At 42.3% G+C, this 15,671-nt stretch overlaps 1 protein-coding gene across 1 annotated transcript in view; it reads left to right on the top strand.

Annotated features, from left to right (window-relative positions):
* Positions 1-13,867, top strand: part of TGFBR2 (transforming growth factor beta receptor 2) — a 56,742-nt gene extending 42,875 nt beyond the window's left edge. Inside the window, exons 4-7 of the mRNA XM_056857397.1 lie at positions 4,946-5,745; positions 6,165-6,306; positions 12,415-12,542; positions 13,675-13,867. Of these exons, the coding sequence (XP_056713375.1) occupies positions 4,946-5,745; positions 6,165-6,306; positions 12,415-12,542; positions 13,675-13,854 (1,250 nt within the window). The 3' untranslated portion in view covers positions 13,855-13,867. The remainder of the gene's footprint in view (positions 1-4,945; positions 5,746-6,164; positions 6,307-12,414; positions 12,543-13,674) is intronic.
* The last annotated feature ends 1,804 nt before the right edge of the window (positions 13,868-15,671 follow it).

Here is a 15,671-nt window from a genome sequence, read left to right as displayed (position 1 = left end):
GACTTCTGTTACTAATTTTCACACCAGAATGTTTCTTGCATCTAGACTATGTGTTTGAGTACATTAACAGTACAATCCTTAAAAAATAGTTACACCTAGGGGTGGGCACTAAATTTTTTTTTGGTATTTTTTGGATTTAGATTTAATAAACCCGAATTTTTTTGAAAATCCGAAAAAAGCCAAATCCCCATACCAATATGGGTGTTTGTGTGTTGCTTTTTTGAAATATCCAAGAATGTTGGAGCTTATTAAACCCTGTGGGGCACTGGGAGGCAATTTTTATAGGAAGAGGCACAAAATTTGCAGCGTAGCTTCAGGTGACTCATTACAAGAACTCCCAAGTTTGGTGAAGATTGGGGCAGGGGGTCCAATTTTATGGGACCCAATTTTTTCTCCATTGGAACCAATGGAGAATGGATGATGCACCCTCTTTGGGAGCCCATAAAATTGTACCCCCTGGTCCTATCTTCACCAATCTTGGAGGTTCTTGTATGGAGAGTCTCCTGCAGTTACATTCCAAATTTGGTGCCTCTATCTCAAAACACAGCCTCCCCAGAGCCCTGCAAAGATTCCCCTAGGGTAAAATTGACCTGAAAATCGGGGTGGGGGGAATGCTTTTTTCAAATTTGCCTTTTCAGCTCCATTGAAAGGCAGCAGATTTGCAGAATTTGGTTGCCGAATTCTGTAAAGCAGGAACACAGACAGCTTTTATGATATTGTCTCAGAAGAGATTTCAGTAATTGAAGCAAAACAATAATTCTGAAAACTTGTGGAGGCAGGATCCAACCCTTGCTGAATGTAATAAAACTGCTTAATGTGTGTGTCATCTAGGGGAACAAAGACTGTCTAGTGAGATGGATTTGTTCTGGAAAATTACCAACAAACAGTAGCAGAGAGCTTAAATGTACAAGTTAAAGTATGAGATCCGTTTTTTTAAATTAGGATATCATTTCTAGATAATCATTTACCATCAGTTGTAATGGATTATACCTTGTTTACAAGTTGTGGCTTAGAGTTACATAGACTGTGTTCATCTGATAGAATAATTCATAACTGTACAAGTCAGTGGCATTACATTACCTAATTGTGTGCAGGATTATAACCAAAGTCTGAAAATTTTAAAAGAGAACCTTTAATCTCTTTAAGGTGTAATCAGAATTGGTGTCCACCCCATCGGATGCACTATTCACTAGTCCTTTTCCAAAACCCCGCATAAAAGTGTAGAATGTTGTAGCTGACACAGTGGCTACAGTTTCTAAATATAACTCAGTAAATTTTTGAGTACATTCCAGTTTGCAGCGTTTTGAGAATCAGAGTAGCAAATCTGGTGGGTGTCTTTGTATACGCTGAAATACTTATTCAGGACAAGCAATTCCAGGATAGCTATTTCTGTTTTATTGTTTTCATTTTCCATCCCCACCCCCAGTGAGCTTAGTGAATGTGAGGCCATTTAGAACTGTTAAGGGAGTCTACCTTTTAAACAAATGCCCATGCAATTGAGTAATTTAACTTTTAAGGCTTAACTCACGTTTTGGTAGAGGGCTGTTTTTAGTATGGTTTAGTAGAAATTTATTTTTGGTACATTGTGGCATGAGTTTATATTAGGTACTAGTTGGAGATCTCCTGCTGTTACAACTGATCTCCAGCAGATAGAGATCAGTTCATCTGGAGAAAATGGCCGCTTTGGCAATTGGACTCGATGGCATTGAAGTCACTCCCCTCAGGCTCTGCCCCAAAAACCTCCCGCCAGTGGCAAAGAGGGACCTGGCAACCCTAGTTTATATATCCTTTTATAGTAATCCTGTGCCAGAGCAATATGGACAACTGCCTACTCATTTTTAGGACAACTGAAAGCGGAGCACATAAGGAATTCCATGCTCTTCATGGCTCAGGGCTCTCACATATGCAAGACCACCTTCTTCCGGGCTAATTCCTCGTGACTGTTATGCTGTGTGTAAGGAAGCCTCCTGTTGGTTCCCGCTGGTGAGAAAGTTTGGCTGCCTGGGCTCGGGGCTTTTTCTGTGGTGGTCCTGGTATTGTGGAATGGTCTTCCTGGTGGCTTTTTGGTGCTATTGTAAAGGCTTTCAAAATCTGTATTTTTAATTTTTTTTAAATGCCCTAGGTGTGTTAAACTTGACTCTGTGGGGTTTTTTAAATGTAAGCCTCATGAGGTCCTTGGAGAAGATGTAGGCTAATAATGTTTTAAATAATAAATTGGTGGGCACTGAATGAGTAGGGGCCATCTGGCTACCTCTGATACCTGTGTGAGAGGTTTTTTTAATGTTGCAGGAGAGAAAAATGAGGGGAGGAGGCAAGTATAAATGTCAGACTAGAGCCACAAAGTATTGTTGGAAGGCCTGCAGAAATATTGTTAAATTTTGCAATTACTGGTAACCTGATGTGACTAAAAACCATCACTAATATACCTAATTCTCACTGTGGCCATATCTGTGGATACCTAAATCCAGAGATTGAAACCATGAACAGACAAGACAGATCTTTCTACAAACCTGAAAAAAAGAATCTGAAAAACAAATTCATTAACTTCCCTCAAATAATAGAAGCAGCACTGTGGCTTTAAGAAACTCAGTGGCTTTTGCTAGGCAACCACAAGAGGATCACCAGCCTTCAAGCCTTGGTCCTCCTTCTGTATTAACAGGGGTCCCAGTAAGCCTGCACAAACAGCTGGGCTGTTTGAAAATGTAGCCTCAGGTCTAGACACGGCAGAACTCTCTGTTGCCCTGGGAATACCACCCCGCATCATGTTATACCGCTGTGTCAATATAGTCCATGTGTAATATAGTCCATGTGCAAAAGGAAAAAGGGTGCAGTGCGTCACCACCATTGCTGTGACAAAAGGTATGATGGAATTAAAATGCAGTACTTCACCAGATGATGTGCAAGGGAAAGCCTGGCTCATCAACTCAGTAAGTAATTTCAGCCATCTTGTGGGTGGTTAAGACTTTCACTGTTCTGATGTTCTGCCTATAGCGAGTATGTTCTGCATTGATAAGCGATGTCTGTAGCTGCAGTAAGGGAATGTTCTCAGCATATCTTTCAGATTGAGAGCTCAACAATGTCTAACAAGACAGTCTAGAAACTTTTTCAAAACACAACTTTTCTCAGGCGCCTAACAACATTAAAATGTGATGTGCAGGCCGACTGTTTAACTAGGGTTGTTTCAACTCAGTTCCCTTTGACGGACCAAACTACACATGAGAGAGAGACACACACACATACAGTGATAGCCCTAGGCCCTTTTTTGTACAGGAAAAGCCGCTTCTGTGGTATAAAATGTAGAAGTAGTAGCTTAACCATTTTTTCTGTCCCCTTTCTCCCTGGACAAATCTCTCCCCCCACCCCTATCAACCATGCGAAACTCTACCAGAGTAGATGGGATGGGGTGATTTGGTTTTGGACAAAAGTTATGCATCTTTCAGCTTGTTACTTCTGAGTTCTCCCCCCTCCTCTCCAGAAGTGGCTTTTCCTGTACAAAAATGATGATTGGGCTATGGTTATACTAATGCCAGGCGGTTTGTCAGCCTTTACTTTTCACTCTTTGGGTTTTTTAGCTGCTAACCCTTTTCATGCCACGGTGACATTTTAGGTGGCTTTTCAATTCCAACTACAGTCCACTGTCAGCTTTGGGTCTCTTTTTTTTTTCCACTTTTCAATACTGACTTTTTTCTCAGTATTTGAAACCTCTGCTTAAAAGAGAGTTGGTATAGATAACCCAAGAGTTTGTTTAAACAAGCTACTTATTCCACTGGGGTTACCAGTTCCATGTCTGTCTCACTCAGGCTAGATTTTGTTATTGAGTAAACTTTTTACACAAAAGCAAAGGACTCATCTCAAAGTATTGTGCTTTAACAAATTAATTTGGTAATGAAAATAAAGGTGCAACACTATTATAGTCTAGACTAAGTTTCTTATGCTTTTTTGGGAGGGGGAAGTATTGCCAGCGTCCTCTTTTAGTCTGAGACCTATAGTTACAGTCACCTATAGTGACTGTCTGTTCTGTGCTAGCAACAATTTTACTGGCTTCATACTAATCAGATCTAGTGATCTAGCTGAACTAAGAAACTGGGACAGACCCCATTCTGCATAATGCACTCACCGGATATTTACACCAGTTTCCTTTTTTTTTAACTTCAGTGTAAAATACAGAGTATTAGAGAAGGGAAAGTAATACAGCATGGCATTCTCGGTTTTACCATAATATGTGTAAGTATTACAACAGTTAAAACTGTGGCCAGGATCTGAAGAACTTCTGGTCATTTCAATTACTTCTATGCATCCAGTGCAATTGCAGTGATTTTTTAATCTTTTATATGCCTAACAGGTTTCCAAGGTAACTGACAATAAGAGCCAATAAATATAAGCTTTACATTAAAAAAAAAAAGGTAGTGACAATAAATGAAGGCACTGGAGGGTAGAGGACAATGATTAAATATCTTCTCCCAAGTCCTTTGGCAATGCTGCTGTGTGTTTTTTTTTTACTTCATTTATACACCATCTTTCTCCCTGAAGGAGACTCAAAGCTATTTACATCTTCTCTCTTCCATTTTATCTTCACAAGAACCCTTTGCAGTAGGTTAGACTGAGAGTGCGTTACTGGCAGCATGGGGTTTCAAACTTGGCTCTCCCAGATCCCAGTCCAGTGCTCTAACCACTACACCACACTGGTTCAGTGATCTTTAACGGTTCTTTTTTAGTTGTCATGTGGTAAAGGACTCCACCATTTAAGAAACTGAAATTCATGGCCTCCCCTCAGGAATGTGTATCCAAATGCATGGTTCTGTGGATCCTGTGTCATGTTGAAATAAAATTCATTGCTTATGTGAAATCATGTTCAATTTTTCTTGTAATATCATGTTACCATATTGTCAGGACAAGAAAGTATCTACACAAAGCATACTTAAGCACGATTTTATCTTTCTTCCAGAAATCCCAGAAAGTGTTGAAGAAGTGAAAGATGTGATTTCTAAAGTTGCAATAATAAGCCTTGTCCCATTGCTTGTGGTTACTATGGCTGTGATTCTCATCTTTTACTGCTACCGTATTCAGAGGAGAAGGCAGCTCAACAAGGCATGGGAGAAGAACGTGAAATCCAAGAAACAAGACTGTAGCGATGTTTGTGCCATCATGTTAGATGATGACCGTTCTGACATCAGTTCTACTTGCGCCAACAACATTAACCATAATACTGAACTGTTGCCCATTGAGTTGGACACCCTTGTGGGCAAAGGGAGGTTTGCCGAAGTCTATAAAGCGAAACTGAAGCAAAATACCTCAGAACAGTTTGAAACAGTAGCTGTCAAGATCTTCCCTTTTGAAGAATATGCATCTTGGAAGACGGAGAAAGACATCTTCTCGGACATAAACCTGAAACATGAGAACATCCTTCAGTTTTTGACAGCGGAGGAGCGCAAAACAGATTTGGGCAAACAGTGTTGGTTGATCACTGCTTTCCACTCACGGGGAAACTTGCAGGAATACCTCATAAAACACATCATTAGCTGGGAGGACCTCTGGAAACTGGGTGGCTCTTTGGCTCGTGGGATTGCTCACCTTCACAGTGACCATACACCTTGTGGCCGACCCAAGACGCCTATTGTCCACAGAGATCTAAAGAGTTCCAATATCCTGGTGAAAAATGATTTAACATGCTGCCTCTGTGACTTTGGGCTATCTCTGAGGCTGGATCCTACTCTCTCTGTAGATGATCTGGCTAACAGTGGACAGGTGAGCCGAGAGCATGGTAGAAAAGCTAAAGTGTTTAAAGTAAAGCTAGCAAAGCACCTGCCACTGTGTTGGGTAGGCTGTATTTGGAGATAAGCCTTGCACACCATAGGAGAGATTCTGTATTTCACTACAGGATCCTGACCTCTTAGGGCTGGCTGGCCCTTTTTCAGGGGCAGAGAGCAGGTTTTGCTTTCACTGCTGTGGTATCCACAAGTGCTGTTGTTCACTTGTCCCCACATTGGTGCACAGCATCAACAATTTAACATGGAGCCCCAATCCTCCTTTTTACATTTCTGCCTCAGATAATTACATTTACCCATGTGGAAACTAGACACATTTTACTGTCCAGAATAGATTACTGAGTGACATAAACTGTCCAGACTGCCTTTTTAACTGTTCCTTTTGTAAAATATTTACAGGTTGGCACAGCGAGGTACATGGCTCCTGAAGTTCTGGAATCCAGAATGAACTTGGATAATGTTGAGTCCTTTAAGCAGACTGATGTCTATTCCATGGCTTTGGTTCTCTGGGAAGTGACTTCTCGCTGCAATTGTGTTGGAGGTAAGAGAGACAGCCTCTTTCTGTGAATGACAATTATTTTCTTGCAGGTGGCATTTAAGTACTGACCTCTAAAAGTTCCAGGAATTTGTTTAATTATGTATTTATTACACCTTGGCCCACCATCCAAGTAGTTTGCAGAGCTAAACCTTAGTTTCAGGAACGGCATTGTACCCTGAGTCTCCAGACCCCTCTCTCAGCTGCCCTGCACCTTCTTAACAATTTTTTCTTCTGTATTCATTGTGACAGTTCACATGGTTGAGACCTGTCTTGACTGACCAAGTGTAGCAAACTTCTGCTTTGGAACTAAGCCCCGTTCGGTCCTGAGAATTGCCTCGATGGGAGACTGCTTTGTGCGGGGCGGGCGGGGAGAACAACACAGGGAGAAACTTGCTCTGATTGCTTTGGAGGAAAAGCAGAGTGCAAGCTCAAGTGCACAAAAAAAAATTATAGGCAATAAGCAACATTTCAAAGTGCAATTTTAACCCTTTGGTAAACTAGCTCACCACAGGTGCATTTTGATGTGCTGTAAGTAAAGGAGGGAACAAGATGTTTCACATCAGATTTATATGATCTTTTGCACGAGTCAAGAAGTATTCTGCTGTAAAAACCTATACACACAAGTGAAGCTCATGCAAAGCAATCTAATCTGAAGGAAAAATTCTCCAAGCTGCATATGTGACATCCAGGTAGACCCCAGGCACAAATGACAACCAAAGAGCTTCAAGGAGGATTTTTCTGGAAGCCCTAGCATGAACACTCGCTACCTGTCATTCACATTTTAATGTTTACATTGTTGACCATATCAGGAAAATGATAGATCCTGATTTCCCACTTACCCTTCTAGCCCTCTCATGAATGATTGTGGCATCCATTGCTTTACTGATAACTTTGAGTCCTGTTGATATAGTCTCTAGTGAAGAAGCAGAGGCCTGATAAAAGGGAGTGTAGTACTGAGTACCTTGTTCATTTCTGAAATCAGCAAGACTACCTTTTTCATAATGTTGCTGAAGGAATCAAGGTGCAATTATAAATGCAACCTGTGTGTTCAAAATGGGGAATTAGCTTGGTGGTGAAAAGTGCTGACTAGTTCTAGCTTGCTTATGGTGACCCCGTAGGGTTTTCAAGGCAAGAGGTGAACAGTGGTGGTTTGTCTGCCTGTGCATAATAGCAACCCTGGTCTCCCTTGGTGGGCTCCCATCCAAGTGCTAACCAGGGCTGACCTGGGTTAGCTTCCAAGATCTGATGAGATCAGGTTAACCTGGGCCATCCAGGTCAGGGTGGGAATTAGGCTTAATTTATAACTATGGTATATGATATTAGCATGCCTTTCAAAAGCTACCAGTATGCAGTGGTTATTTCAATTCATAATTTTTTTAATCTTATACTGTCACCCAGATGGCTTACAATTCCACATCTATAGGAGACTCTATAAAAAGTCATTTCTCTGAGCAAATGGGATCTCTCTTGCTACACAGTTGATTTGAATTACACCTTGGAGGGAACCAAAGGTATTGGAATTTCATGCTAGACTACTAAATAGATTCCTGAAGTTGCTGTGTATCTTAACCATTGCCTACCTTTTATATGGGATCTTGTGGGTCAGGGGGAGCTCTGAAGAAATTTCAGATGTTTTGTTGGGGGTGACTATTTGAACATTTCGATGGCATCCTGATTGATATATGCTTTTGTCCTCCCAAAATGCAACTCGTAATTTGCAAGGTGTCAACATGCCTTATAAAGAGATTTAAAAGTTGATCGGATTTGTGCCGGCCTTTCTGGAATTCTGGCTTATTGCTGTCGGCAGCTTTCCTTTTTTAAGGCATGTGTGAGCTAGCTGTTTGCTCAGGAAGACTCTTCCATCCTTGCTGATGCCTCAGGTCTCTTCCTTTTCTTCTTCGATGAGCACTTAGGAATAGTGCCTTTGGTAAGAACCACCCTCACAGCAGCTCTATTTAGGAAGTGACAGAGTTGCCTAAAATGAATAGAATCAGGATTTTATCCGGTGGGGTGGGGGGAGGGAATAATGTCCTACTTGAGTTAGAAAAGGGTGGGGCCTCTTACAATAGTCTCTTTAAAATAGTCTGTGGCAACAGTTGACCATGGGTTATCACATGGGTGAAACACATCCACGAAATAGTACAGTAGTGGAAAACAGTATAATAAACCTGCAGCTGCATATTTATTGGTAAAACAAAGATACCAGCCAGCTAAGCTGGCATCAGCTGTTGTATCAGCAACAGCTTTACTCAGGGAAACAAACTCTTCCTCCTCGGAGTGGAAATGCATTTATTTTCTCCAGAAGCAAATAGGAATTTCCAATTCCTCCTCTCAACGCAGACCATGAGCTGTATGTGATGCCATTCTGGAAGATTCCCTGGCTTTCTGGAGCAGCTGTTGGGGGTACCACAGCTTGCAGTGGGAAGAGGGGTAGGTGGGAAAGATTGGCAGGTTTTTTTTTATAATGGTGCAAGATCGTGGGTGGGGGGCAAGGAAGCCACAAACATAAGAAGAAGAGTTGGTTTTTATATGCCGACTTTCTCTACCACTTGAGGGAGACTCAAACTGGCTTACAATCACCTTCCCTTCCCCTCCCCACAACAGACACCCTGTGAGGTAAGTGGGCCTGAGAGAACTCTATCAGAGCTGTGACTAGCCCAAGGTCACCCAGCTGGCTTCATGTGGAGGAGTGAGGAATCAAACCCGGTTCTCCAGATCAGAGTCCACCGCTCTTAACCACTACACCATGCTGGCTCAGCCATGCTGGATCAGACCAAGGCCTATCAAGTCCAGCAAGTCTATTCACACAGTGGCCAACCAGGTTGCCTCTGTCTCTGGTTAGCAGAACAGTGTGTCATTCGTAAATGGCTTTCACCTTTTTGTAACAAAGGATGCACTATGCTCTGCTTGGGAATGAGATTGTGAAAGATGCACAATGCTCCTTCCTATGTGTGGCGAAGCAACGATTTGTTGAGCACTCTCTTCACAGTATCCCAAATCTTTTTTTACTCTGTGTTTGCTTAAAATGCGTGGAGTTGTAATCTGTATACTGGAGTTGTAAACAGGAGCATAGTTGCAGGTGGAAAAAAAGTGGGCTGAAGAAACAGGCCAGTCTGCTGCTAGCTGGCCTGAATGCTGAGAATCTGGTATGTGGGAAGGAGGGTATCATTTTCTTAATGTTTCACTGGAGTATAATTTAGAAGTCATATTTAGAAACCCAGCAATGCTGTTTTTGGGAAAGCTCGAACTGCTCCGCTGCCCTGTTAACTTGGTATTTCAGTCGGCACAGCAGCTGTGTACCAGATGTTATGCTTTGTGAGAAATATCATTTCCATGCAGGCATTTTGCTTTTGCAGTTGACATGGATACTGTGAGAAAGGAAAGCGCAGCGAGCGTTAAGTGATCTGACAGCCCTCTAAAAGCCGCTTATTTTTGAGACCTTTGTTGCCAGTACATGACATCAGTGAGAATAACCAAGGTTATCTGGGAATAATCTGGAAAACAGCTTTCAAAATGGCTTCTGTTCCTTCAACTTCTGTTCCTAAGCAATATTGCGAGGCTTAAAAGAGAAGTTAGCTTGATTTGAAAACTATTCCTTCGGCTTAGTTTTGAAACCATTGTCATCAACAACAAAAAGCCACAGAGTGGGAAAAAGGGCTTAGTTGTATGTTTGGAGTGGGGAGCCAAAGCCCAGTACTTCTGACTGATTCTAGGCTGCTTCAGGCCCTCTTTTGTCAGGGCACAAAGGCAGTGTGAGGTTTCCTGTGGAAGGCGTAGGGTTACATTCACTGGGAAAGGAGACGCAACCTGGGACTTCCACTTGAATCTCAGGGGCCATTTATGCGGGGTCAGTTTTGATACTCGCTCAAAGCTCTTTTTTAAAATGCGAACTTTAAAATGCCTGTTCACTGTCCCAACGCAAAAGGAGAAATTCCACCCCACCACTCGCCTGCTCCTTAGTTCCTTCCATTAGCCAACCGCTGTTTGCATAGCTAACACGTGGCTGTCATTTTGCATGCTTCCTTGAGGGGATTCTTCGACGTGGGGGCAGAGCAAACACATACGCTAAAGGGGCTCTTAAGAAATGCGAAGCAAGTATGCACCGGCTTCACAGTCACTTCCTGAATGACGGTTCAGCGTGAAAAAATAAAAAAAATATGCGGGGCTCTTCAGCCTGTAACGCGCTGCTAATTACCAAGCATAAATGACCAAGGTGTCCAAAAAAGAGGGAAAGCTCATGATATAGCAAAGATACTGAATTTATCACGGCACTTACAGAGAGCCGGTACTGGTTAGAGCATAGGACTTGAGAGACCTTGGGTTCAAATCCTGCTCTAGCATCACTGGTTGACCTTGGGCCAGTCACCCTCTTTCAGCCTAACCTGCCTCACAGGGCGGTTGTGAGGATAAATGGAAGAAAGGACACCGTGTATCATGTATGCTGCCCCAAACTCCTCAGAGGATTGAGAGATAATAGATGGAGCCCATGCTTAGGGGTTTATTAGGGCCCAAACCTGTGCATTAGGTGCATTACCAAAATATGGTCAATTTTTGCCATTTCAAATGGAGGATTTTCTTCTTACATGTAGTTTGTATAGTGGGATAGGGTCATGTGTGTATGGGGTCCATGTTATAAGCTTGAAGAGGGCTTAGAGGATTAGTGCTTGGCCCCTGAACAGCTGAATAAAAAACTACCCTATGCAGATTGTTAGCTTTCCCACATAGTTTTATTTTCTGCCTTTAATTGTACCGCCTTTAAGTAAAATAAAACATGTAGGCTGCAACCGACTCCAGTATACAAGCCCCATTGCTTTAGCTGGAAGTTATTCATAATTATAACTGTGCAGATTTTTTGCTTTCTTTTGTATGTCAAAACATGTTACGTTTCCTCTAATGTCCTTATATTGTACTTCAAGCCATATTTGTTTCCTTAGACTGGTTCCATGTAACAAAGTTTGTCTCCATTTTTTGTTTCTGAAATGTGTTCCTGTTTTGGCCTGTATCTCTTCACGTGAAAGTTAGTTAATGTGGAATTACCTTCCTCAGCCTGCCTAGTATGTTCAGCAGCAGTGATAGGTTTAGTAGAGTGGTCATCATAATAAAACGTGGACTATACTTTATCTCAAGATTGTATAGAAACCGCAAGTGTGTGTATAAATTCAGAAAACAACTTGTGCTAGAAACCTGGATAGAAAGGTAGTTTTGTACATAGGCCACCCCAGGTTTTTGTGGTGGTTGTCCAAATTTTTCAGGTTGTTCCAGTATGCCACATTAATCGAGCTTGTGCTGTAGAAACGCTGTAAAGTTTACTGAAATGCATTTATCTATAATGCACCTTTCTGCCCCACAAGGGCCTAAAGTGGTTTACATTATTCTCTTCTCCTCCATTTTGAAGGTCCAGAACAGCCGTGATGCTGGGAGATCCAGGTTTAGGCATTCCCAGCACTTTTAAAGGGCGCAGAGCTGCTGAGTTGGGGCCCTGATTGGGTTGAGTCAGTGGTGAGGGGAGAGAAGCACTTTATCTCTCCCATTTGGTAGAGTTTTGTCAATCAGCAGTGCCACCCACATGCTGTCCTTTGTCCTAGAAAAGAAGAAAGGAGGGCATAGAGAGTGGAGAGGGTTAAAATACTTGGCCCCTATTCCATAGCCCCAATCCAAATTGGACTCAGTATGGCCACTATTGGGCTTTTCAAAACCCTATGAAGTTGTGATCATGAACCTCCTGATGCTGCATCTGTTTGGGTCCTTCCTAGGATATGTTGTTAGGATAGCAACCAAATCAAGTCATAATAAAATAGACATTTGAAACTGTTGTTCACCATTTATAATTTTGCAGGTAATACTAATTTTGAGCTCCAGTTGAGATTTGAAGAAAATTATATGAGGCTCTGGTTGCAAACTGGCCAGCTTGACTGGCATGAGTGTTTTATTCCTCTGGTTGCCAGACTAGGTTTTCTTTTTAATGCAGTGGAGAGGCCAGTTTTTAACTGTTCGGTGTCTTTTGAAGCAAAGACTATTGCAGCGCTGAGCTTGCAGCCACTTTCAAGACCCATGTGATTTTGACAGGTCAGACTAATTGAGTATCCTTGTGTTAACTTATTCTCATGGCAGAGGTGAAAGACTATGAACCACCATTTGGCTCTAAAGTGCGAGAACATCCTTGTGTTGAAAGCATGAAGGACAACGTTTTGAGGGACAGAGGGCGACCGGATATACCCAGTTCATGGCTCAACCATCAGGTAAGAGAATCGGCCCGAGTATCATAACTGTTTCTCCGTGTTGGGCAGGGCCAATGGCTTAGGGTGACAGAACTACAAACCTTGTTCCCCATAGTAACTCTTTCCCCTCTGTATTTCTCACTGAGCTTAGTACTTTCAAGAGCATATAATTTCATTAGCGTAATTATGAATGGATTCATGCGATTAAACTTTTAAAATTTGAGCTGTGGCTGCAGTGTGTACCATAGGTGTCTTGTGACCCTCAGCCACAGCTGGTCTATTTGGTGACTGGACTCATCAAACACCAGTCAAAGTTACAATATGAAGCAGCCTTCAGTGTTTGCTGACTGCCCTGGAATACTCCTAGGACTTCTGCAAATCTTTTAAAAAATCTGCAGCAGATGCTTATGCTATATAGTTCTTCCATATTCGTTCTCCTCCTCTGCAGTTGTGTTTTTGTAATGAACCCATTATTCATAATGCTAAATTCTGAAATGGATTTTGCTCAGTGCTGCTTCTCCCCCACCCCCTTCACCCTGTTAATGAGATTTGTTGCACTACTGATTTCACGTTAATGTTTAATATTTAATTTCACTTTAATGTCGGTAATTTCAATGCCAACAGAAAATGAATATTATTTGTATACTTACAATATCATTGTGCTGTTGACATCTGTCAGCATCATCCATTAGGTAAATTATACAGTCAGGCAGCGCTTTGAAGCTTTTCCCTTTTTTTAACAAAATGAGAATAATTAATATTTTAATTCTGTTTAGTGTCACTTTTTGTGACAATGGATGAAACCGTTTCTTGATATTAGCTGGGTTTAGATGTATGATTTCTACTGTTTTGGTGTGGGGGGAGGCCAAACACTTAACATTTAATGAATTAATCTGCCTGAGCACAGTCCAGCAAGTGCTTATGAGAGTAAGATGTAGATTACATTTGCTCTCAAATAGGACTGTTACATAGAATAGGGCACCCACAGTAGAAACCTAGAAACCTCACCGTGGCATGCTGATGCTTTTATGGGTACTCCATACGTCCCTGTGTATTCTCTAAGCTCATGACAATAAATCAAAGTTAATATTCCCCATCATGGTGTATAATGTTTTGGGAGAAGAGTCAACTCATTGCCTTTGTGTATTTTCAGGGCATCCAGAAGGTCTGTGAGACCCTTGTTGAATGCTGGGACCACGATCCTGAGGCCCGTCTCACTGCGCAGTGTGTGGCTGAGCGGTTCAACGATCTCGAGTACCAGGACAGGCTGTCGGGAAGAAGCAGCTCAGAAGAAAAGATCCCAGAGGACAGCTCTGTGAACAGTGCCAAGTAGCAACAGACCAAAACTTGCACGGAAGAGAGAAGCTTTCTCTTGGCTTTGTGCGTAAATTTGCAGCAGGAGGAGCCCCCAGTCCTTAGATTTGGATTGTGCTTCCTGTGGCATCAAGGAATTCCCACCTCTCCCTTTACTCTGCTGTTCCTGAGAACAGTTCGTATTTTATGGGAAGCCGTAACAGGGCGCGGTGTCATGCAACAGCAGCGGGTGCCTTGGCCATGTCATAGGATAAGCTACGTTGGTGTTTCCTCACAAAGACAAGATTGTACAAAATGCCAATAATGTTTGCACTTTATCAATGCCTGTATATAACTATGGAAGAGCAACTGATATAATATACACACACAGCAAAAGCTCTGCAAGGAGTCTTCTGAGAAGCTAACAGCAGGTCAGAGAATCCCAGAAGGGATGGTTAGGGCGTCTGCCGAGGCGCTGGCAGCAACAGTGCCTGATGTGCCTCACCCAACGCATAAGAACAGTGGGAAGGTGCTGCTAAACAGAAAATACTGTACACGCTGCACTTCTTTTGTGCAGTTGAGAGGCAGGTGATAGGGATGGGGTTGGCCGTGCTAGAGCCCTTGTTAGCACATTTGTTATAACAATGCAATGATGTTTCAGCTGGTTCTTGAACATCCAGAGGGTGCACATTCAGCTGACCACTGCTGGTCTAATTTTCTTCAAAACCTCACGGGATTTAGAACTGGGGAGTCGGTCAGGGGATGCTTTTTGTTCCTGTAGAAGAGGATTGTTAACTCCTTCTGTCTTTCTTTGGGCTTGCTTGACAGCCCCCTCCCTGACTGGAGGAGGGAGGCTTCCCTGCTTTGTGAAACCAGGCAGGGTCAGTTTGAATTGGAACAGATGTTTTGCATTTGCTGTGCATTCTGACACCAAGTGGGACTTCTCTCCCCCCCCCCCTTCTCTTTTCTGGGATCAGTAACATAATGTCTAGTTTCTTGAGCCCGTTAAGTTCACACTTGATTTCATGCCTGGTGCATAAGAAGAGGGACAGCACATGATGCTGAGGAAAAGCACTGCAGGCGCGTTTCAGTCTTCTTCAACTTGAATTCTGGTCTCCCCGGCCTGCAGCCATTCACAACTGCTGGCAATATGAGCACATTCCTAAACTTGATCTCCACAAGGCATGGCTTACATTCTTTCAGTCTTCCAAAATATTTAGATTTGGAGCTGGCCTCTCGAGGAATTTTAACTGATGGAATTTCGACAGTCAGTGCTTCCCTGCTTGATCATTCAGGGTCTCTGAACTTTGGAGCTCCTGCCAGCTTTGAGGATCAGGGAGTTTGTCATCAAGTGCCTTCAATGCCTTCCCCCCACCCTTTTCGAAACAAGGAATTTGTTACTGACGCATAATTAAATTGCTCAGCCCCAGAAACAATCCCGCAAAGTTAAAAGATTTTTATCAAGTGCAATCCTAAATCTTTTTATCATATGGGACACTGATTTTTTTCCCCTATAAGCGGTTGCTTTGTATAGCCAATAGGGGAAAAAATGTATATTCACATAGGAGTTAAAATTTATGATGAAAAAATATTTATTTTTTAAAGAAAGCCTTTTGCATTTGCTTTTTTATATGAAAAAGAAATATTTAAGCATTAAGAGGGCAGGAGATCAACAATGAAAATGAAATTCCAACCATGCTGTCATTTTAATAGCAACACAGACTGTCTGAACTGTGAAGCTTGCTGGCAAAGTAGAATTATATTGGCATAACGATAATGTTCCTAAACAGAGCTAGGATCTTGTGACCCCTAGTGGTGGTTTCTCAGGGTAGCACATTGGAAAATAACTGCACAGGA

This window comes from Euleptes europaea, chromosome 11, assembly GCF_029931775.1.
Source record: "Euleptes europaea isolate rEulEur1 chromosome 11, rEulEur1.hap1, whole genome shotgun sequence".
Lineage (NCBI taxonomy): Eukaryota > Metazoa > Chordata > Lepidosauria > Squamata > Sphaerodactylidae > Euleptes > Euleptes europaea.
Note: the sequence above shows the minus strand (reverse complement) of the source record. Positions and strands in the feature narration are given on the sequence as shown.